General features: G+C 38.5%; 1 protein-coding gene across 2 annotated transcripts in view; it reads right to left on the reverse strand.

The window, feature by feature from the left end:
* Window positions 1-25,510, reverse strand: part of LOC114667106 (transmembrane protein 87A-like) — a 138,542-nt gene that overhangs the window by 51,291 nt on the left and 61,741 nt on the right. For both annotated transcript variants that reach the window (XM_051920073.1, XM_051920072.1), the window contains exons 4-7: window positions 20,750-20,866; window positions 12,668-12,712; window positions 8,085-8,141; window positions 2,046-2,184 (exon numbers count right to left, since the gene is read on the reverse strand). In XM_051920073.1, coding sequence (XP_051776033.1) covers window positions 2,046-2,184; window positions 8,085-8,141; window positions 12,668-12,712; window positions 20,750-20,866 — 358 coding nt within the window. The remainder of the gene's footprint in view (window positions 1-2,045; window positions 2,185-8,084; window positions 8,142-12,667; window positions 12,713-20,749; window positions 20,867-25,510) is intronic.

The following is a 25,510-nucleotide window of genomic DNA, read 5'->3' on the forward strand; positions in this document are numbered from 1 at the left end:
CTTCCTATCACATTGTCACTTGAATTTTTTTTAATTCAGTTTTATTGCGTTCCTGCTCACGCTGAATTAGTATGCACTTTATGGTAAATGATGTCAAAACCGCACTGGCAAAAAACAGAGACACAGGTATAGACAGAGTTGAACTCAGATGATGACGAGTGTTCTACATCGGAGAAAGAATGCAAACTTTTGCTGTCGCCGTACTTTGTATATAAAACCAGATCGAATGTTATTTACCTTGATTTATTTATTTACTTACTTCCTACAGCGTAAAGTCACAAGTAGACTGCAGAGCTTCCTGTGTTTGATCGACAGGGGCATGCTCAAAAAATACATGTGTAATGCCACGAAAAGTGTGTGCTGACACTTCATTTCGCAAGCAATGGCACGAGATTGCAGTCAGACTCCTTTTTTGGGCACATACACCATCCAGATCTAAACACTAGCATAGAGAGTCTCTTGCATACCGAAGAGTCTATAGCTGCAGGTGGAAGTTGCCGTCACTGTATTTTGTATATAAAAGCCAGATCGAATGTTATTTACCCTGATTTATTTACTTACGTCCTACAGCGTAAAGTCACAAGTAGACTGCAGAGCTTCCAGAGTAAAAGTGTGACATGCACTCTTTCTCCAATGTAGAACCCTCATCATCATCTGAGACGGACGGACGGACGGACGGACGGACAGACAGACAGACAGACAGACAGACAGACAGACAGACAGACAGACAGACAGACAGACAGACAGACAGACAGACAGACAGACAGACAGACAGACAGACAGACAGACAGACAGACAGATAGATAGATAGATAGATAGATAGATAGATAGATAGATAGATAGATAGATAGATAGATAGATAGATAGATAGATAGATAGATAGGCACAGACACTTTATTAATCCCAAGGGGAAATTCACATACTCCAGCAGCAGCATACTGATACAAAAAAAAAAAAAACAATATTAAAATAAAGAGTAATAAAAATGTAAGTAATAACAGACAATAACTTCACTTCTGCTATAGCGTGTCTTTATGTGAAAACAGCAGAGTCACATGGGGGGAGCGTGAACGTGACTGGGAGAATAAAACTGAATTAAAAAAAAAAAAAAAAGCTAACCTTTACGAGTACCATAAATTTACACTGGCTGTTACATACTCAAATCACATTTATGTTTTTATTCTAAAATAGTAAGAATAAGAGCTGCTCACTTCTCAAAAGTGAGGCATCCGGAGTCAAACTCGCAACCTTTTGATTTCCAGTCAGCAGTTCTTACCGTTGCGCCACCAAAGGGAACATGTTAAAGACGTGCCAATGTCGCACGCTATTGCGGGTTCTTTTTCTGCAGTTATGTTCTTGAATAAAAGTGTATTTGTTTTGTTATACTTGTACCTTTTGTGAAAGTGTTTATTTGATATTTGGACTTCAGGCTTCACACATTATACGCTTCATGTCTACATTTTGTCAATTATTACTAAAACATAAAAAAAGTTTATGTTTCAACGATGTGTTTACATAGATTGTTGTAGACACGGAACACACATGAAATGCATGTGTACCAAATAACGATATAGTATTTACTCTATACAACTCTAAGCAACGGACACGCAGGTAAACATACTTGAGCTGAGAAAACCTTGTGCGGCGTTGTGGTGATGTGATAGCAAGCTGCTTGCTGCTTATTGGCACATTTACGAGACAAAAGACACTGACGGAGAGGTGCAAAGGGATTTAAGGTGGGACGGATTTACGAGTTCTTTCATAGGCTTTGGTAATTGTAGTGTTAAAGAAGCTACAGGGTAAACCTAATATTGTACTTTCTCTGAATGTTTTTTAAACGAGGAAACAATATCTTCTTTATAGATAGAATTTTCTCTACAATTTTGCAATTTCAATTCTGCTCCCAGCATACTAAAACAACCTTACTGAATTCTTACTAACCAGTTACAAAGGCGCAATCACTCTTAACAGATATCAATTGGCTTATGTAATAATCTTAGGTACCCCTGGATACATTAGTCAATAACAAATTTCAGAACACCTACTGTTGAAAGACCACTTTAAATCAAGTTTGCCTTTGTCGGTGGAGGCCATTCTGTCATCTTTTTTTGCATGTAACGTGTCAACCCTTACAATGAATAAATAAGGGCTATCTGACCAGGCCACAGCCACAGCTTGCTCTTCCTGCAAGTAAAGAAATAATAAATGAGTAAGAATTTTGAGTCCTTTATTGCATATAAACCATATTTATAAACCATATTTAATATTGAAATGTACCAAAAAAATGAAAATGAAGACTGATGACACGTTAATCTAACAACTTTATTTCATACATCTCATCAAGCCAGTTACTTCTTGTGAATTTTTTGAGCATATTGTGAAGGAGTAAAACATTCAAGTGGGCAGGACCAGCTCCCAAAGCAATTACATCATTTCTAGCAAAGAATCCCTTTTACGTGAAGCCATTTAACAAAGGTGACACCATGAGGAACATTTTCTTTCCTTGTCACATGTTTTTTAAACAAAAATGAACTCCATTTGCAATAGAGTTTCCACATCGTTTATGAAAATATTTCTATCCACACTCAAGCAACCAAAAGCACATATGATGAAGGTGCACATGAGTGGAAACCGGAAGAAGTGTCCTACTTGAAGGGATGGTTATGCTGCCAAATCATACAACTGTAGCAACTGGTAAATCATTCGCCTTTACCCCATGTAAATGACATTGAAACTATATAAAACGCAATTTAGACGTGAAAAGGTAAGCAACACAACATTTGCATTGGAAGGCAAGTCTTCTGTATCCAGTATGTCAAAATGTAGTTCCCTTCTGTGAAGGGAGACCAAACAATTAATGAATTGTAAGGGCACAATAAAATCAGGGAGGGACCACGTAATAAGCATGAACAAATCAGAGTATGATTAGAGTCTGTACTTTCAAAATTTTACGTATTCACCCATCCACACCTTAATACCAAGCTGGCGTTTTTAGAAGTATACAGCTTGGATGTTAAAAATGCTGCAGTAGTGTGTATGAAATCTGTAAATGGAAACGCATGTCTTCCATTTTCGAATGCAAACATACAGTAGCAGTGTGAACATAGCCTTAAAAAGCTCCTGTAAATAGTCAGGTAAAGACAGAGATCACACTTCTTTTTATTTTCTCAGTTGCAATCCATTGGAAGAATGATTGTAATTCATGAACTGCTGGAGGTCATCTCCCCTTCCCATAAGGTCATTTGGAACCCCCAACACATATACAGTCAAAGTAAAAAGTATGCAAACCCCTTGAAATTATCTGGTTTACTGCATGAATTGGTCATAAAAAATGATCTGATATACACAATGAGCTTAAGCCAATGACACACAAAAAATTCTACTCTTTCATGTCTTTATTTTACAAATGCATTCAACGTTCACAGTGGTAGTGGAAAAAGTAAGTGGACCTTGGGATTTAATAACTGGTTGACCCTCCTTTGGCAGCAACGGCCTCAACCAAGCACTTCCTGTAACTGCAGATCAGACCTGCACATCATGCAGGGGGAATTTTAGCCCATTCTTCCATGCAGTACTGCCATAACTCTTCCACATTCTTTGGTTGTCTTCTGTGTATGGCTCTCTTCAAGTCATTCCACAGCATCTCAATAGGATTGAGATCTGGGCTCTGACTGGGTCACTCCAAAAGGCGGAGTTTGTTCTTCTGAAGCCATTGTGCTGTGTATTTGCTACGATGTTTGGGCTCATTGTCCTGTTGCATCACCCAGCCTCTTCTGAGCTTAAGTTGACAGACAGACACCCTCTCATTATCCTGGAGAATTTGTTGATTAACTTGTGAATTCATTTTCCCCTCAATGATGGCAAGCTGTCCAGGCCCTGATGCTGCAAAGCAGGCCCAAATCTTGATGTTCCCTCCACCATACTTTACTGTAGGGATGATTTTCTGATTTTGATATGCAGTGCCCTTTTTACGCCAAATGAAGTTCTGCTTGTTCCTTCCAAATAGTTAAAATTTGGTTTCATCACTCCACAAAACATTTTCCCAGTACCGTTGTGAAGTGTCCAAGTGCTCTTTCGCAAACTTCAGGCGTTCAGCAATGTTCTTTTTTGATAGCAGTGGATTCCTTCTTGGTGTCCTGCCATGGACTCCTTTCTTGTTCAATGTTTTGCATATAGCTGACTCATGAACACAGATTTTAGCCAGTTCTAATGACTTCTTCAAGTCCTTTGCTGTTACTCTAGGGTTCTTCTTTACCTCATTGCTGACTTTGCGTTGTGCTCTGGGGGTCATCTTGGCAGGTCGCCCACTTCTAGGCAGAGTAGCCACAATAAATTGGGTCCATATATAGACAACTTGCCTAACAGTATACTGATGAATATCTAAAATCTTTGAGATGACTTTGTAACCCTTTCCAACCTTATGAAGATTAACAATTCTCGATCGTAGCTCTTCAGACAGCTCTTTTGTGCGAGGCATGATTCCCTTTTGGATATGCTTCTTGTCAAAAGCTCAAACTCAAACTTTATAGTGTTTTTTTTTTACCAATCAAAGTCATTCTAGGCCACACCTTTGAACTTGTTTAATTAAATGGACTCCAGGTGTGTGAAATTCTGACTGCAATGAGCTTTTTAAAAAGTCATTAGCTTAGGGTTCACTTACTTTTTCCAACCTTCAGTTTCACAGTTTGAATGATTTATTCAATATGGTCAAAAATTCTCTGAAAATCTGTGTATCTTTAGTTATAGGAGACTGTGTTTGTTCATTATTGTGACTGACATGAAGATACGACCATGTTTTATATGGGAATTAGACATAAATATAGATAATTCCTAGGGGTTCACATACTTTTTACTTTTACTGTAATATTGCCCAAAGAGCACTTATAAAATCCAGGGTTCTTATTTATAAAATTTTATGTGGATTCAAGCATGAAAATATACATATGCCAAAAAAAAAAAAAAATATCTGATTTATAAAAGCAAGGGTGCACATATTTCTACACAAATTACAAGAATATGTTCCAAACTCTGCCCAGCTGCCACCCTCAAACAATGATGGATGATGGACCATGCTAAACAATCTGTATGGTGAGTCAATGGCAACAGTGGAAAAAGAGGCAAAGAACCTCAAAGTTCTTGTCTCTAAAACAGGACAATGTAAAGAACCTTCATTTGCTGTCCTAAGTGCAGCTGTCAACAACAGGTTACTGCTGCCATGAATGCTGATCTCAGATGAAGAAGTGGGCCACTGGTCACAGACAGAGTGTGACGGCAACGAGAGGAGAAAAAAATAAATTAAAAAAAAAAAAAAAAAAAATCACATCTATACTCTCTGCTTTCATTCTGCAAATGTAATTGGAGATGTCTTATTACTTGCCATTATGCCCGAGCAGTTTGGGGATACAGGTGTGGCAGATAAAACACATGCAGAAGACTCAGATAAAACGCTTAACGTATGCCACTGACTGAAGCAATCATGCTAGTGTTATTGGATACAGTTGTCAAGAATTTAATGACAATCAATCACAAATGTCGTAACGTTCAGAAGTGGTTAGGGCTGAGGATGAAGGAGCCACTCTGGAGGACACAGTGCATTTGGTCCCAGCAGAGTCTTGGGTGCCACACTTCTCCACATGTCATCAGTGCGTCCAGCAGTGGCTGTATCGTCAAAGATGTGGAACTGCAGTGTAGGACAGCCTGGCATTATTCAGCTTGCTATATCTGCAACATGAGCCCTTAGTCTTAAAAGCCACTGCCAGACGCTCTTAAGATCAGCTTCTTCTTGACAGGGCCGCATTTGGAATGCAGCCTCTGCACCTTATCTGATAAAATGATCAGTTACCGGCTAAGTGAGCACAATCTAAATATCAGTTAAACATTTGGCTTAAACAAAGAGTCACAACACAATGATTGGCAACCTTGATGTACAAAACTTTGCTCCAGTAGTCAACCAAACAGGATTAGCTTATGAGTACCCACGAAAACAGCAGCAAGACTCTATTCCTTCCTTTAAAAACCCTTGCAAACCCCAAATATTCTGTTTTCATCAAGCTCACTACACTCAGCCTGGCCATAACTGTGCTCCATGTCTGTCCCAAATGGCTCAAAATGGCACTCTAAACATAAAACAAATGCTGGAATCATATTATTTATCAACAATTTTCATATATTTCAATTGTCTTAAAATATTTACTTATTGTGCAGATGTTAATTCATTATTCTGTATATTTAAATTAAGTTTGCTGTTTGTTAAGTGTTTTGAAATTAAAAGCTTCATCTCCAAAATCTGGGCCTCTTAATTACAAGTGCTCAGAAAGCAAGGAACAAAGTTAAGTAGTGTCTTGAAACCTGTTCAGTACGGCACTAACACAACCCAGCTCTTTGTATTGGTGGTCTCTTTCTACTTTGGACATGTTGTATTATTAAAAAACTACTCTATAGCACAAGTTTCTGATGCTAGGTTTCTGTGCATCTTCTCTTTTTCCTTCTACCTTCAGTGCAGATCTGTTCTCAAGGTAAGTGATGTCCCAGCAATCCCTCCACTTTCTTTTGATCTTTCATATAATTTCTCTTGCTCATTACCTCTATATTATGAATGGGTTCACAGTTATATATTATGCATGTTTTTCTCCATCTTTTTACAAGATCTAGAACTCGTTTTGGGTGTTTCTTGAGCTCTAGAATCTGAATCTAAATTGAACTAAAGCTTACTTGAGCTTTTTCTTTTTATTTTGCGCACTTTCCAGTACTATTATATTTACAATTGCCACCGATTACAACTGTTTTAATACAGCTCTTCACCTATGCCTTATCACTACAGGCTTCACATTCAGTGGACTAGCCTTCCAACTATTTCACAATCTTTTAGGAGCCACTATGCTCAAGATAATGCATAAAGACATGTAAGCAACACATGTGACAAGCTGACCAAGACTGCGATCGCACATCACCTACACTAAACTCCAGTCCAAACAACAAGCTCGCTCCACTCGGTCAGCTGTAGTGAGGTGTACTTTGAATGACCATGAAGATGACTGAGTGTGTAGAGATGGATTACTTAGGCATCTGAAACTTTTGGTCACCTGAGCTGTTTAGGGGAAGGAGCAGTGGGGTCTTTTTCATTGGTTAAAAATGAACTGCTTCCTCTTTGTACTTTGTCTCCTTCATTTCAGTAAATAAATGAAACTAACATTTAGGCCCATCCATCAAGTTAGTGCAGAAGATATTAAGTTCATGTCATCTTGTGGGTCAGTCCAGTTATCAAATTGGTAGCGTTACTCGTGATTGCCATTTACAAAAAGAAGGAGAACTGAGGAGGTGTCTAGGTGAACCTTTTTTTTTGCATTTTTATATAATTTCTGACACACTGCTATTTGTAACTCATACAGTACACAGCAGCAACTTAAGAAAGTAACTCTTCATGAACTAGAACATGAATTTGGTGTTGGGTATTTCAATTAAATCACTTTACCTTATGCAGATAATACTTGGGATTAAAATTACATTTTCATTGGTTATTATTGTTTTACTCTCCCACTTGCATTGCAACTGCAAAAACATTTTATGAATTCAAGCTGTTTCTTTTTCTGAATCTTTAAAACAAAAACAATCCTTCCAGGACAATCCATCAAAATAAGAAAGGAAGTTCAACATTTTTGCTCTTCTGGTTACATAAATTTTGCTATCAAAGTTCAGCTAATTTCTGCCAGACCTTTTGTATCTAATTTTGAATTGGGAACAAACCTTCAATTTTTAAAAGAATTCGTTAATTGAATTAATTCTTTGTAAAGGGTTTGGTGTTTATTCTGAGTTTGGAACTGACATGATCAACAGCTTAACTCTAAACCAAAACCAAACAAAAATCCCAAGCACAGCGGCTAACAGCCTTTTCTTAACAAGTGGTTAAGAAAATGCTTATTTGCAAGTACTTTTCAGGTCACTTCCTTATGTGACTGTTTATACTGAAAAGGTATAAGGTTTCCTACTACTTTTATCACAAGTTTGTATATACATTTCTACAAATTACTGATAGTCATCAAGATTAAGTAGCTGATCAAAATTCATAAAAAGATGGTGATACTTACAGGAATCCCTGACATGCGGTACACCTCTGTCTGATTTCTTTCCTCCTTCGAGTTATCCTACAACAGAAGGTTAGGACTATCAGAAGTGTAGACCACCCTACCAGTTTTAACCAAGACAATTTGGATTTTTTTCTAAGATTCTTTTCTGCTGTGAAAACAGCAAAAATTAATAAAAAATATACATATCAACAAAAACAGATTTTTGAGGCCTAAATGTTTCTGTCCCAAACCCTTCTGAAAGCAGTATAGCTGATATCCATGTAATCAGCTGAGCACGTTGTTTCATTTATTTTGTATTCACTATACCCAAGAAATTCATTAAAAAATTCAGGCTTGTCCGATGCTACAAAACATTTAGCCTATTCCAGTGGATTACGTTATAAAAAACAGTTTTGGAGAAGTAAGGTTACAAATGTGTGGGAAACACATTTCTGAACTTTATTTGTACAAACTTGAAAGACATAAGAAAATCATTAATTAACAGCAACTGTTCTGACAAGTTTCTTGCTTTTGTTTTGTATTCCACTGCATAATCTCTAGTGGACAAAATGCAAAAATAAACCATCCTACCGTAAACACTGACAACAGTGAAGAAAGAAAAACTATGTCATGGATTTCCTCTAAATAAATATTTCAAAGTCATTCCGCAAAGGTTTTGATGTATATGTGTACATAAAATTCAACAGATCTTTCGGAGTGCAAGAAATTAACTCTCCATTGTACTACTACAGTGACAATGCAGTTTTTAAAGACCTGACAAGGAGTAACAGCTAGGAAGCAGATGATCATCCTTGTCCTGGGGAATAAACTCCTTTTGTTTAAAAATCAGACCGCTTATATGAATTTTTTAAAATTTTACTCTAACAACCCACGATGAACAATTAAAGAACTAATTCAGAACGGAATTTATAGGACCCTTAAATCAATTTAAATAACTAATGAAGCGAGAAAATTTATATTGAATGAATCCTCTCTTGTGGAATATATTACCTAGATACAGTTGTACATTCTTCTGTACTGTACCAGTAATTTATGACTTGAATGCATCTGTTTTGTTATCTGAGGAATTAATAGTGCTTTTAGTCTAAAACAGGTTTTTTTAACAAGTTAATGGTAAAAGAAAACAGACACAATAAGACATTGTACAGATACACACAGTATCAAAGCTTTTGGGCAGAGCCACCCATCAACAGGACAGCTAGCCAATCACATGGGTGTAATGTCACATGTTCAGAAGCGCCCAAGTGTGATTTAACATAAACATGGCTTCTCTGAGGAAATGAAAAAGAACAACATAGGAAACAACATCACAGACCGAGACATGTCATAGAGACATAGAGATAGTGATCATTTCATCTGGACATTGGAGAACCTAGGTCATGCATTACACCGACTGCTGAATCAAAAATCCAACCAGAACAACATCCACCTTTGACCTTTGCTGATTTTCAATAAGCTTTCTAAGACTATATACAGGTGCTGGTCATAAAATTAGAATATCATGACAAAGTTGATTTATTTCAGTAATTCCATTAAAAAAGTGAAACTTGTAGATTAGATTCATTCATTACACACAGACTGATGTATTTCAAATGTTTATTTCTTTTAATGTTGATAATTATAACTGACAACTAATGAAAGTCCCAAATTCAGTATCTCGGAAAATTAGAATATCAATTAAGACCAATGCAAAAAAAGGATTTTTAGAAATGTTGGCCAACTGAAAGGTATGAACATGAAAAGTATGAGCATGTACAGCACTCAATATTTAGTTGGGGCTCCTTTGGACTGGATTACTGCAGCAATGAGGCGTGGCATGGAGTCGATCAGTCTGTGGCACTGCTCAGGTGTTATGAGAGCCCATGTTGCTCTGATAGTGGCCTTCAGCTCTTCTGAATTGTTGGGTCTGGCGTATTGCATCTTCCTCTTCACAATACCCCATAGATTTTATATGGGGTTAAGGTCAGGCGAGTTTGCTGGCCAATCAAGAACAGGGATACCATGGTCCTTAAACCAAGTACTGGTAGCTTTGGTACTATGTGCAGGTGCCAGGTCCTGTTGGAAAATGAAATCTGCATCTCCATAACGTTCGTCAGCAGCAGGAAGCATGAAGTGCTCTAAAACTTCCTGGTAGACGGCTGCGTTGACCTTGGACCTCAGAAAACACAATGGACCAACACCAGCAAATGACATGGCACCCCAAACCATCACTGACTGTGGAAACTTTACACTGGACCTCACGCAACGTGGATTCTGTGCCTCTCCTCTCTTCCTCCAGACTCTGGGACCTTGATTTCCAAAGGAAATGCAAAATTTACTTTCATCAGAGAACATAACTTTGGACCACTCAGCAGCAGTCCAGTCCTTTTTGTCTTTAGCCCAGGTGAGACGCTTCTGACGCTGTCTCTTGTTCAAGAGTGGCTTGACACAAGGAATGCGACAGCTGAAACCCATGTCTTGCATACGTCTGTGCGTGGTGGTTCTTGAAGCACTGACTCCAGCTGCAGTCCACTCTTTGTGAATCTCCCCCACATTTTTGAATGGGTTTTGTTTCACAATCCTGTCCAGGGTGCGGTTATCCCTATTGCTTGTACACTTTTTTCTACCACATCTTGTCCTTCCCTTCGCCTCTCTATTAATGTGCTTGGACACAGAGCTCTGTGAACAGCCAGCCTCTTTAGCAATGACCTTTTGTGTCTTGTCCTCCTTGTGCAAGGTGTCAATGGTCGTCTTTTGGACAACTGTCAAGTCAGCAGTCTTCCCCATGATTGTGTAGCCTACAGAACTAGACTGAGAGACCATTTAAAGGCTTTTGCAGGTGTTTGGAGTTAATTAGCTGATTAGAGTGTGGCACCAGGTGTCTTCAATATTGAACCTTTTCACAATATTCTAATTTTCCGAGATACTGAATTTGGGACTTTCATTAGTTGTCAGTTATAATCATCAACATTAAAAGAAATAAACATTTGAAATACATCAGTCTTTGTGTAATGAATGAATCTAATATACAAGTTTCACTTTTTGAATAGAATTACTGAAATAAATCAACTTTGTCATGATATTCTAATTTTATGACCAGCACCTGTATATCCAGACTTTACTGTTTTAATTTCTAAATTTTCTTTCTTCTATTGATACTATTATACTTTAATAAACACAGTGTTGAATTTATATCTTATATGTACTGTCACTGAAGTAATAAAATAAATACTAGGGTGCCTGGTGGTGCAGGGTGAGACTGCCACTTGCTCATCCTTGCAGGGCTAGACCAGGCTGAGTGGTCACACCTCAAAAGGAAGAACAACTGCAGAAGAAGTAAGACACCATTGGTTGGCAAGTGACATAAAACCAGAAGGAGTATCAGCCTTCATGTGTCTTGGGGACGCCCGTATGTTGTTAGTGCCGGAGATGTTGAGCCCCTGTGTGGAGTACTGAGGAGTGACAGGCTTTATAGGCATCACTCATTTGTACCTGTGTGGAAAGGATCATATGTGGAATGCTAAGAATGACTGGCAGTAAGGCATCACTCAAATGTAGCCGTGTGAAGAGGATCTGTGTGTGTGTTAATCTTGAGTAGACCAATCTAGTAAGGAATGTGTTGAATTTCACTTATCCCTCGATAATACAATCCAGTAGTCTGTGAAAAACTCAGAAACTTGTAAGTGAACAACTTACCACATGCTCAGGCCATCTTTTAGGTGAAGCTGGCAAAAATCCTTTGGTTTTTACTAGCAATATAAATGAGTTGACATATGTATAAAACTATATATAAACTATAAAAAGTATACTAAAAAAATCTCTCACACCTACCATATACCGGTCTCAATTGTTTTATATACAAAAAAAATGTTTTAGCCAATCTGTCCCCCTTGCTATGTGGGGCACCTGCATGAATGTGAAAGTGAAAGCACAAGCTGATTAAGAATCTCCTATAAAACAATACTGTTTAGCAAAAACAAAGGAAACAAGCAGCAGGTGACCGTGGGAGCAAACTTCCTTATGGCCAAGACACTGCAGCAGTAGACGTCTGCTAATTCATGCAAGAGAAGAAGAAAAAAAAAAAAAAAGACTGCAGAAGCTTATCCTAGTGTGAACAGTGGTGCAGGTAATGGCAGAAGTTGATCAATATAGTGGCTAAATAGTCCCATGACAACATGTATTACCTGTAAATCTGAAGTAGGAAGGCAGGAAACTCTAAGCAACAGGGACTAGAGTTTGTATTTATGGCATGTAAGGTATAAAAAATATCTAAATCATCATTTAGGTAATCACTAAATGCTATGCATCACTACCTGGAAAACTGAAATTGCAATCTTTAAAAGAAAGTCTGCTGTTGCTCTATTGACATGAGTAGCCTTCAAATATCTCTGATCACAACTTTTTCAAGTTCAAGTCATTGTCATATGTACAGAGTAACATACAAATACAACCCTATACATTCTGTCTTTACTAAAATGTCCTGGACTAACTTAAGTCCACCCTTTTAAAAAGAACTCCCCAACCCATGCAATAAATAAACCAATAGAGAGATTTGTATAACAAGTCAACTTTAACAGCAAACAATGAAGGAAGGAAAGTCTTACCACTGGGGACAGGGGATAATACGGTAAAAATGCTTTATAGAATTTCTGAAAGAGAGAAAACAGGACCTCAGATTAGAATTTTGGATATTTCTCAACTCTTAATTTGCAATGTCATTCCTGCATGTTTACACAGTATTTTATTTCATTGTTCCAAAAAATGGGAAAGGTAATCAATCACAGGTGAACCCTTTGACAAATAGTGGCAAACACTTACAGAAAGGCTATAATTGATATTGCTAATCGTGCAAGGATGCTAAGGTAATAAAAGCAACAATGGCCTCATAGTAGTCACTATTTAACATGCCCTGAAACACGTGAAGCACCACCACATTATATCTAGATGATAACGAACATTATACTTTTAAAATGAGCAAGCACTGTAAGTGAACACTTGTTTAGTTTTGTGCTTTATGTATTTTTGCAGGTTAAGCACTGCAATCAGTGCAGTTCAGCCAGCAACGTGAACCATGAGAGTGACAATGGGCAAATTAATAACACTCATCCAGTTGTATCCATTTTTTGGTCAATATCTTCTTGTTTAGTTGGTTGATGAGGAGTTGCAGACACGAATGTTGGAAAGAAAACGTTTGTTTCCTGCAAATACACACTGATCAGCCACAACATTAAATGCACTGCCAGGTGAAGGGAATGACAGCAATTATGTTGTCACAATGGCGCCTGTCAAGGGCTAGGAAATACTAGACAACAAGCAAACTGTAAGTTGTTGAAAGTGACATGTTGGAAGCAAGAAAAATGCCTAAGGAACTGAGCAACTTTCACAAGGGCCAAACTGTGATGGCTAGATGAATGGGTCAAAGCATCTCCATAATGGCAGGTCTTGTGGGGTTTTCCCAGTATGCATTGTTGTTTAACCTATTAAAATTGATCCTAAGAAAGACAACTGGTGAACCTGTGCCAGAGTCATGGGTGTCCAAGGCACACTGATGTGTATGGGGAGTGATGGCTAGCTTGTGCACAAATTGCTCTAAAACGATGCTGGCTTTGAGAGTGCACACAGTGCATCACAGCATGCTGCAGTCATTGAATGGCCACTGTCCACTAAAAAACTACCTACAATGGGCACGTCAGTGTCAGAAATGGTTAGTTCCTACCAAAAGTGGTCCAGGGAAGGACAACCAATAAAACAATAACATTCATGGGAGTCAAAGACTCATCAATGTGCATGGGGAGCAAAGGCCAACTTATCTGTTCCAATCCTGCTGAACAGCTACTACAGCACAATTTGCTGAAAAACTTAATGCTGGACATGAGAGAAAGATACCACAATACACAGTGCATCACAGCTTGCTGTGTATGGGACTGCATAGCCTAAGAATGGTGAGAGTGTCCATGTTCATCCCTGTCCACCATCAAAAGTGCCCACAATGGGCACTTGCGTGTCCAAACTGGACCATGGAGCAATGGAAGAAGGTGACCAGGGGCCTCATGCATAACGGCGTGCATAGAATTCACACTAAAACATGGCGTACAGACAAAAGCGGAAATGTTCGTAGGTACAAAAAAATCCAGATGCATAAATCTGTGCGTACGCCAACTTCCATGTTCTTCCGCTCCATAAAGCCCGGTCAGCGTGAAAAGTAACGCACATGCCTGCTGCCACTCCCCAACTCCTCCCAGAATTACACCTCTTTGCATATGCAAATCAATATAAATAGCCCTTAAGCTCAGCATTCTGTGAAAAGGCAATGGCAACAGCACAGGGGAAAATAGAAGAATTTCAGCGAACACCAAGTGGAGGCAAGGAAAAACATACTATTTGTTGGTTTAAAGAGTGGTACAAACAAGAAAAGGAAGTTGATCGAGTGACAGAGTGTCAGAGAAACTCGAAAGCTAAAGCTCACAAAGTCACACAGTGCCGAAATAAAAAAGAAGTTGTCAGATATAAAAGTCGTTGTGAAAAGGCGAGTCGTAGCCCACCTTCCGAGTGTCATATGAAAGCTTATTAGGGTACAGAGGAAAAAAAAAATAGGGAGACAGTGGGGAAAAAAGCTCAAAATTTCAACTTTAATCTCGGAATTTCCACTTTAATCACGTAGTTTATTTTGTCATTAAAGTAGAACATCATAAACTTCATCTTAAAATCATTTAATTTACCAGTTTCTCAAATACCATCGTAACTGAAGTAGCACGTTAAATGCTTTGTTTTGTATGTGTTCTTCTATGTGCTCTATCTGTGTGAATCACTATGTGCTTTCTCTTCCTCCGACAGGACACAGAATCCATTACATTCATGATATTACAGTTCTCTGAATTATTTAAATACTGAGATGTACACCTGATATCATTTCAGCATTCATATCATATAAATTAAAGCATGTATTAAACATGGGAACACAGTGGCACAGTGATAGTGACGAGCTGGTGCGTCATCCAGAGATTGTTCCTGCCTCACGCAAGATGCTTGCTGCGCCATGCGCGGCCTTCGATGAAATAATTTATTGCAGCAGTACTGTCTCTTTAAAACATACTGAACCCCAATTCCTATCCTTCCTTTTCTTTCTCCATGTACCCAATCGCCACACAATCAGCTCAGTAACAGATGTTAAGCCATCTGTAAGCTTAGAACTCAGATTCTTCAAGTTTTTTTTTTTTATATTTTATTAATTTTATTGTAATCATTCCATACAAATAGATCAATTTTTACATAAAATAGGATTGAAAACAAATCAAACCCCACCCCTGAGAAGGAGAGAATGGCCAAAGGAGTAATACTTAAAGCTTGTAAACATACCTAAATTGTTGAGTTTAATAGGGCAATAAAGATACACGGAGAAGGAAAAGAAATGTGGAAATAATTATTTCTTCTTATTCTAAAATATTACTGATTAGATTCTGCCAGGTTCTGAAAAAGTTCTGTACAGATCCTCTAACTGATAATTTGATTTTTTCCAATTTCAAATAATATAAAACATCGGTTTCCCACTGACTTATAAGAGGAGAGTTAGGATTCTTCCAATTTAATAAAATAAGTATGGGTGCCAAAAGTGTAGTGAATGCAATCACAGTTTGCTTGTCCTTCTCCACTTCCAATCCATCTGGAAGAACACCAAACACAGCTATCAATGGGTGAGGAGGGATTGGGACACCAAGGCTGACTGAAAGGCACTTAAAAATTCTGTTCCAAAATGATGTTAATTTGGTGCAGGCCCAAAACATGTGACCCAGTGAGGCAGGAGCTTGGTTGCAGTGTTCGCAGGTTGGATCTTGCCCTGGAAATATTTTGGACAGTTTTAAGCGAGACAGATGAGCACAATATATAATTTTGAGTTGAATAATTCTATGCTTTGTGCATATGGAGCTCGAGTGAATTCTCTGCACTGCTACCTTCCACTCCTTTTCTGATATATTAATTAACTCTTTGAGGGCTGAATATTTTTTCCAAAAAACAGTTTCTGAAAAGCAATGGTTGCACACAGAAATCAACATAAAACGTCTGTTGCTGCATGCTGCGGCTGCCAGTTTGCCAAGAATGTGCAGCAGGCTTGCTGCCAGGATGTCTTTGCGTGGCTGGGGGGGCGGTCACAGTTGCAGTGCATTGCAATGTGGTTTCTACCTCTTATCATTGTTAAGTGGCAGTCCTACCTGGCGAACATTGTCAGTACCACGATCAGCTGGGGACCAGTCAGCTGAACTTGGAACCTCACATTCGTTTTCAATCACTTGTATGAATCACTTGTAGGACTTGATTGATCTCCAGCAGACCCCCGTGACCCTGTGTTCGGATTCAGTGGGTTGGAAAATGGATGGATGGATGGATGTATCAAAATCGGTGTCCGACAAGCCATAATCCAGTTCAGAGATAACAGGCAAAATGTCGTCTGTGGAGTATTTTGCTTTACACATCTGCTTTGATCACTTGCCAGATGTCAGTCCCATTTTTGCCATTGTTTGTGCCTTGCTACTCACGTGAGCACAGGAAATCTCAGTCAAACCAATGAATCTAACTTTCCTTCAGGTAACAAGAGTCCAACTAAAACATAATAGTTGTTTTTTTCACAGTTTACAGTTCCTTTTGACAAAAGTCGACATCAGCCCTGAAAGAGTTAAGAGATCTTTTTCCCATTGTCCTCTTGGATCTTTGAAAGGAAGGGACTCTAATAAAATTTTATATATTGCAGAAATGGTGTCTAAGTCCTCAAAATTGAGCAGCATTTTTTCCAGTATGGTGGAGGGTACGAGATGAGGAAAATTGGGCAGTTTCTGTTTAACAAAGTTTCTAATTTGAAGATAGTGAAAGAAATGTGGCGCTGGAAGGTTAAATTTGGGATGTAATTGTTCAAAGGATGCAAATATATTGTCTATATAAAGATCTCTGAGCAATTTAATCCCAAATCTTTTCCAGATATTAAAAACTAGATATGTTTGCGAGGGTTGAAAGAGGTGGTTCTCCTGCAAAGGTGCCACAGATAAAAGATTTTCCATCTTAAATTGCTTTCTAAATTGGTTCCATGTTCTGAGTGAATGAAGCACAATTGGGTTATAAGTATATTTGCAATAACTTGCATTTACTGGTGCGCAGAGCAGGGAATATAAAGAAGTACTGCAGGATTTTACTTCTATTGCGGACCAAGCCTGTGTATGTTCATCTACTTGTGTCCAGGTTTTTATAGCTTGTATGTTTGCTGCCCAGTAATAAAACTGAAAATTAGGTAGAGCCATGCCACCTTCTGCCTGAGGTCTTTGTAGGGTCGCTCTTCGGATACGTGAATGTTTTGAGTTCCAAATAAATGAGGTTATGGTTGAATCTAATTGCTTAAAAAAATGATTTATTGATGTATATTGGAATGTTTTGAAATAAAAAAAGAAGCTTAGGAAGGATATTCATCTTAACAAGGTTAATTCTTCCAGCTGGAGTGAGGTGAAGGGTTCACCATCTATGCAAGTCTTGCTTAATTTTTTCCATACAGACGGCGAAATTTTGTTGATAAAGAGCTTTATGTTTACTTGTGATATTTACCCCATGGTATTTAAAGTGATCTGCTATGGTAAAAGGTAGGGTGTCCAATCTAATATTATATGCTTGTGAATTCACTGGAAAGAGTATACTTTTATTCAGATTAATTCTGAGACCAGAGATCTTTTGAAATTCTGTAAGTGCTGTTAAAACAGCAGGCACAGTGTTTTCTGGGTCTGATATATATAAAACCATATCATCTGCATATAGAGAAATTTTCTGTTCCAGTCCTTCTCTGATAATCCCCTTTATCTGATAAGAATTTCGACAGTGGACTGCCAGTGGTTCAATGGCGATTGTAAACAGCAGTGGTGACAAGGGGCATCCTTGTCTGGTAACACGTTCTAATTTAAAGTAGTCTGAACAAATGTTGTTAGTACAAACTGAAGCTTCTGGATTGGTATACAGTAGTTTGATCCATGTACAAATATTCGGGCCAAACCCAAATTTCTCCAATGCAGTGAAAAGGTAGTTCCATTCAATCATATCAAATGCTTTTTCTGCATCCAATGATAATATCATCTCTGGGGTGTTTGACTTTGCTGGTGAATATATTACATTAAACAGGCGTCGAAGATTGGAAGATAAGTGTCGGCCTTTTAATAAATCCAGTTGGATCCTGTGATATTACGGAAGGCAGCACTTTCTCCATCCTTCTAGATATAATTTTTGAGAGTATCTTAACATCATTATTCAGAAGTGAAATTGGTCTGTATGATGCACATTGTAACAAGTCCTTATTTTGTTTAGGAAAGACAATGATTAATGCTTGATGAAAGGTTTGAGGTAGAATTTGATTGTCTCTAGCTTCTGTAAATGTTGCCAATAAGAGGGAAGCTAGCTGAGTGCAGAATTTCTTATAAAATTCTACAGGGTAGCCATCAGGGCCTGCTGATTTCCCACCTTGAAGTGATTTTATAGCATCTAGTAATTCTGATAGTGTCAGAGGTTTAACCAGTTCCTCAGCACTAAAAGTATCTATTTGTGGTATCTGTAATGTATCCAGAAATACATTAAATTGTTTGTTGTCTTCTTTAAACTCAGTAGAATATAAGGCTTTATAGTAGTCTAAAAGTGTGCATTATATTTTTATGGTCAATGATTTCACCTCCATCGCCACACAATCAGCTCTGTAATAGACATTAAGCCATGTGTAAGCTTAGAACGTCAATTCTTCAAAACTTTTAAGGAACATTGAAATATCTTCGTAGTACATGTTTAATTATTCTATCCATCTATCCTTCCTGTCATGCCAGCTCCAGCAAGAATACAGCGTGAGGCAGGAACAACGTGGTGCCAGCTCCTTGCCATCACTGCGACACCGTGTCCTCACATGTTTAATTATTAAAAATCTAGATTATTTAAATGATGTTAACACTTTATCTGTTTAATGCAATAAACATATTTTGCTGCATTTCATCTTACAAATGATATCGTCATCATATGTAAATATGCACTTTATAAAGTGGTGCAGGTTGTGCAATATTATAACTGTATCGCAAGTTTACAGTGAGGTGATTGTACTTATAAGTACAAACAGTTCTACCAGGAACACTTGAAGCATTTGTCGTATGAGAGCAGTTCAATAGACAGCATGGCTGAGGCAGCATGTGCTTGATGCTGTATACCGATAATTCTCTTTCCGATCAGCTGCTGTAGAGCTGTGATTCCACACTGAGATACAGTGATATAAATACTCCGAGTGGTGCAGTGAGAGTGATATGGAAAAATATGATCTGCTGTGGCAACCCCTAACGGGAGCAGCTAAAAGAAGTAGAATTAGGTGCCGTGAGAGTAATAACGCTAAAGCAGTTATGGTATTTGGAATAGTTTGGCCATTCCGTGGACCATTATATTGTTACAGGTTAATTACAATCAGATGCCTTAAACTAATAAACAATATGAGGTTAATTTCAGTGTATATGATAAAGCCACGTCAGGGATGTGGATCTAAAAAGAAAGGGAAACCACACTGGAACACAAGCACTGCTTTGACGTTGGGTGTGACCAGTTTGCAAAACCAAGCGGAGAACTTGCGTACGCCAAGGATTGAGCTAGCATGAAAATGTGCGTGGATTTACACCAAGTTTAGGTTTTATACATCGCGATTTGAGTGTGGAAACGGGAGTACGCAACATTTTTGTGCGTATGCACCGTTTATACATGAGGCCCCTGGTCTGATGAATCGCATCTTCTTTTATATCATGTAGACCCCCGGGTGTATGTGCGTTGTTTACCTGGGGAAGAGATGGCAGCAAGATGTCATATGGTCAGAAGGCAAGGCGGCAGAGGCAGTGCGATATCCTGGGCAGTGCTCTGCTTCGAAACTTTGGGTCCTGACATTAATAGGGATGCAACTTTGACACAGACCACCCACCTAAAGATTGCTGCAGGCCACATACATCCCTTCATGTCAGCAGGATAATGTGCCACACTGCAAAAAATGTTCAGGGTGTTGACGTGGCCTCCAGATTCCTCAGATCTGAATCTTATCCAAGAATCTGTGGGATGTGCTGGAAAAACAAGTCCAGCCTTTGGAGGCTCCACCTTGCAACTTACAGGACTTAAAGGATCTGCTGCTAATGCTATGGTGCCACAGGACACCTTCAGAGGTCTTATGGACCCCATGCCTCAATGGGCCAGTGCTGCTTTGGTGACACAAGGGGGCCTACACAGTATTAGGCAGGTGGTTTTAATGTTGCGGTCGATAGTGAATATATAAATACACACTATTTCAAACTGTCAGCCACTAACAGAATAATCTACAAAAAAAAATAAAGTATGTGAATAAGGTTAATATGCTCCAATAAAACAAACACATAGGAGAGAAAACTATTTTTCTTTGCATTTGTGACTGAAAAGAACAATACCTCTTTAGAAATATATCCTTAACAAAACTTTGCAATGAAAGAGTAATAAGAGCTGTAGCTAAGTAGATCAAGTGTAACTGCTACCAAAAGGGTTGCAATCCAAATACTAAATGGAAGCACCACATAAAATTTCAAACAAAACAAGATTGCAATGATGTGTAAGAAATCAGACGTATCCTCCTGATTCATTAAAAAGGTGCTGCAGGCTTATTAAAAAGTTCAGGAGCTTATAGTTACCCTTGGTTTGAAGAGCTCTGAACAGTTTTTGATAAGTATGTAACCTTGGCTATAGAAGCCATTCCATCCTGTCTTCACCACTGTATCTGTACCAAATTTCAGCAATGCTTGGTTATCCTGTGAGAAAATACTTGTGGTTAGACATAAATTGAAGAAAACACAAAATGCAGTTCACTTAATCCAAAATACAGCGTCACAGTGAGCAAATATGCTGACATACACTTAAAAGAAATAACATGCAGAAAATTAAGGAAGTAAGGCAATGAAATAGCGTGTAACATTGTGCCAAAACACTTGAGAGAATACCACAGTATGACATACTAGAAAAGCCAACTTTTGTGTTTTACACTCATTATTTTCATCTATAAGGCTACATGCAGAACTAAACAAAGTACTGATATTTAATGTTGAACAGTGAAAATTGCCAAAAACATTAACTGCAGCAAATATGTTGTCTTTGCTAGAGACCTAGTTCTCTGAATATTTTCCTGGAAATTCGCTGTGCAGCTGGCTTAGGCAAACATTTTTTTCCCCGCAAGTGCCCCATGATGCTTTGGGAGTCCCAGCATAACATCACAGAGCTGTAGCAGCCATGCGCACAACTTCCATCATGCCCACTGTAAGAATGTTGCCGATGTGACTATCAGTGGGTCGCAAGCACACAAGGTAAAAACAAATGCCGGTTCGGGTCCTAATATGCACTAAAACCACCCACTGAAGCACTTAAAAGTGCTGTGTGAAATTTTTCCTCATCTCCAACCACACACATTTCAACCTGCAGGGCTCATTGACTGCTGTATGTGGGTCATCAGTGAATTTATAAAGGTAAAAATGGAGCCCAAAGATCTCAGGGACACTTTAAAAGATCATTATACTATTATAATGCACTCAAAACCAGTTCAGTTCCTCCTTCCACATTATCTTCAATGCATTTTGTGGAGTTTGCCAATGTTCATTAACATTTTCATTATTTCATCGAACTTGAGGCAATTTCTGGTTGTAACACAATAACTTTTTTTTTCTTTATTTTGCCTTATACAATTTCTCGTATTAGGAATAATATATGTATATACATACATATTTTATTTATGGTCTTAGTAACAAGGCAACCACAAGAAAGAAAGGGTAGGACAGGGCAGGAGCAGTTCCTAGGAAGGCTCAAGGAAAAAGTACAAAGTTTGCGCTAGCAGTGAAGACGCATCTCATCATGCCAGGGAAGAAAGAAAGGCTCTGCCAGGGACTGCTATGGCCTGTATGCATACTGGATCCCAAGAAGGGCCACAGACTAGGGCACCTGGCCATCAAAATTGGAGGTGAGGCCTGAAAACATGTACTGTCCATCCAAGATGCATTTGGCAGGAATACCTGGCCTTGCTTATAAAAGGACTATGAAGCAATGGGGGCCTGTGAGAGCAAGGACCATCACGCTCCTTTAAATGTTTTGGCAGTGAGAAGGTGGCCTAGAGATTGCCTGGTTTTGTTGTTTTCTTTATATTTGTTTACTACTGCATTTAATATGGTTAAATGGGTTGCTATAGTAGAACCCCAAATTATTAAATGTGATGTATATACAAACTGCATGCATGTGTGTGTAAAATATTTTGTGTCTGTACACCTTTTTTTTCTTGGCATGACAACTTTTTCATGATCATTTGTCTGTTTTTCTCTTAACCAACCAGAAAAGAAGAGTGAACGCCTGACAAGGCAGCATCGCAGTACTGCAGCTCATCAGATGCCATTGACACCTGTGTATGGTCAGTATAACTAAAATGAGAGAAAATAAAGTCACTTAGTGGTACTAATACACTCTCAGCTATGAAAACTAGGACAAACCGCCTTAAAAACAGCTTTTATCCGAAAGCAATCATGGCCCTGAACTCAGAATAAAACTGCTCCATATTATTCTTCCAATGTACAATATAGACCTTAAGTCAACAAGTGCAATTTGTATATTTATTACTATTTGGTTTGTTATTATTTTCTCTCTTTTTGTCTTTTTAACTCTTATTCCTCACACTGAGTTGATTACACCTTCAATTTCGTTGTTCCTTTGTAAAAGTGACAATGACAATAAAGATCTATCTATCTATCTCATTTATGAAACACTCTGTTCACTTTGTATATAATGAAAGGATTTTCTTGGATGACTTGAATTTACAGCAAAAGCACCTACTGGAGAGCTCTTCTCTAAAGTTTGAACTGTGGTCACAAGACATACTTTGGGCCTTCATATAAGCTGGTAGTAAATTAGCCTAAATGAGACAGCAGAACCCTTGGTGCATATCTGACCTCTCACTAGAGTTGTTATTTCTCATTGGTCACAGAGGCTCTGAGGTAAAATAACTGGCTACAAACAAGAAGGCCAAATTTTTCTTGCAATTTTTTCTTTTACACAGTGCAGTGCAGAACCATAATGTGCGATGGTCATATTTGTCAGCATTTTTTTAACTATCTGTACTCTCTAACACTGACCCCAAAACACAGAAACTGGGAGACAGCAGCTTGCTTAATTAGGTTAAAAATCAAATTAAAAACAGAAGATTGTTGGAAAAAAATACTTGCAGCCATATGGGTTCCCCAGTACCAAGTGTGGGAACTACTGGATTATACAACTCTATGTTGATCATACTGTCTCTAGAGTTATTTATTGTAATTTCAGTTATTGGTACTTTAGCAGTTTTACTATATGGATCTGTATTGATTAAAATCTTATATTTAATATATTTATCTTATTTTTATCCAATTTATGCACATATTCCTGTATAAAATGTAATGACATGTTAGTATTTTGCACTTTGTAAAGCATTCCTTTAACTACATGGTTCTAGATTTCATTAATTTTTTGTAATTCATCGTTTTCTTTTTTTTTTCAACATGTATTCTTTACATTAAGGTTTACCGTTAGTTTGACAGTTTAATCCATTAGATTATCATACTGCTTTCAAGACCACTAGTCTGCACCATACCTCAATGCCAATTTCATAAAGAAGGACAACAAAGCCCATTCTCCTGCATCAAATAGACCACATATTCTCTACAATTAAATTCTTTTCATGATTTGACCCATCATTGTAATATATGCAAGCATCCAGGACCTTAAGAGACAGAGAAACTATACATTACTAAACTATATATTACTAATCGATTGGACACCTATCTACAGTCATATGAAAAAGTTTAGGAACCCCTCTTAATTACTTGGATTTTTGTTTATCATTGGCTGAGCTTTCAAAGTACCAACTTCCTTTTAATGTATGACATGTGTGACAGATGGCCGGCAGCTTATTCCGGCCGCTAGATAGAATCCTCCCTGCAGCATAGAGGTGCCCCAGATTGCCGCAGGGCATCATGGGAGATGGAGTTTGGATTCACAGCCCTGCTGGGGACCGTGGGTGTCACCGTGTGACGCTGCAGGGAGACGCAGGGATTTTTATTTTCCCTATAGCCCGGAAGTACTCCCAAGTCATGGGGACGGAAGAACAGAAGTACTTCCGTGCTGAAGAAAAGTCTTCATTAGACCCAGAAGTGCTATTGAATCACATGGCCTGAAGGACAGGAGCACTTCCGGGTCAAGGACTATATAAAGGACTATGCGAGAGGTAGAGTGATGGAGCTGCTGGGAGTGGAGGATTGATTTATTGTATCGTGATTATTGATTTATTGTTTATTGGGGTGATTGTGACGTCTACTGTGGCACAATATCGAAAAGATGAAATTAAAAAGAATTCTAGTGTTTTTACTTGGTGTCCTGTGGACGTTTGTCTGCGTGGTTTGAGGAGCGACAGCGCCCTCTAGTGTCACACATGCCTTATGGAAACAGTAGAATTTCAGCAGTGACATTAAGTTTATTGGATTAACAGAAAATATGCTATATGCATCATAACAAAATTAGTCAGCTGCATAAATTTCGGCACCCCAACAGAGATATTACATCAATACTTAGCTGAGCCTCCTTTTGCAAATATAACAGCCTCTAGACGTCTCCCATAGCCTTTGATGAGTGTCTGGATCCTGGATGGAGGTATTTTTGACCATTCTTCCATACAAAATCTCTCCAGTTCAGTTAAATTTGATGGCTGCTGAGCATGGACAGCCTGCTTCAAATCATCCCATAGATTTTCGATGATATTCAAGTCAGGGGACTGTGACGGCCATTCCAGAACATTGTACTTCTCCCTCTGCATGAATGCCTTTGTAGATTTTGAACTGTATTTTGGGTCATTGTCTTGTTGGAATATCCAATCCCTGAGTAACTTCAACTTTGTGACTGATGCTTGAACATTATCCTGAAGAATTTGTTGATACTGGGTTGAATTCATCCGACCTTCAACTTTAACAAGGGCCCAAGTCCCTGAAATAGCCACTCAGCCCCACAGCATGACGAAACCTCCACCAAATTTGACAGCAGGTAGCAGGTGTTTTTCTTGGAATGCGGTGTTCTTCTTCTGCCATGCAAAGCGCTTTTTGTTATGACCAAATAACTAAATTTATTGTCTCATCAGCCCAAAGCACTTTGTTCCAAAATGAATCGGGCTTGTCTAAATGAGCATTTGCATACATCAAGCGACTCTGTTTGTGGCGTGAGTGCAGAAAGGGCTTCTTTATGATCACCTTGCCATACACATATTCTTTGTGCAAATTGCGCAGAATTGTAGAACGATGTACAGATACACCATCTGCAGCAAAATGTTCTTGCAGGTCTTTGGAGGTGATCTGTGGGTTGTCTGTAACCATTCTCACAATCCTGCACATATGCCACTC

This window comes from Erpetoichthys calabaricus, chromosome 16, assembly GCF_900747795.2.
Source record: "Erpetoichthys calabaricus chromosome 16, fErpCal1.3, whole genome shotgun sequence".
NCBI classification, from domain to species: Eukaryota; Metazoa; Chordata; class Cladistia; order Polypteriformes; family Polypteridae; genus Erpetoichthys; species Erpetoichthys calabaricus.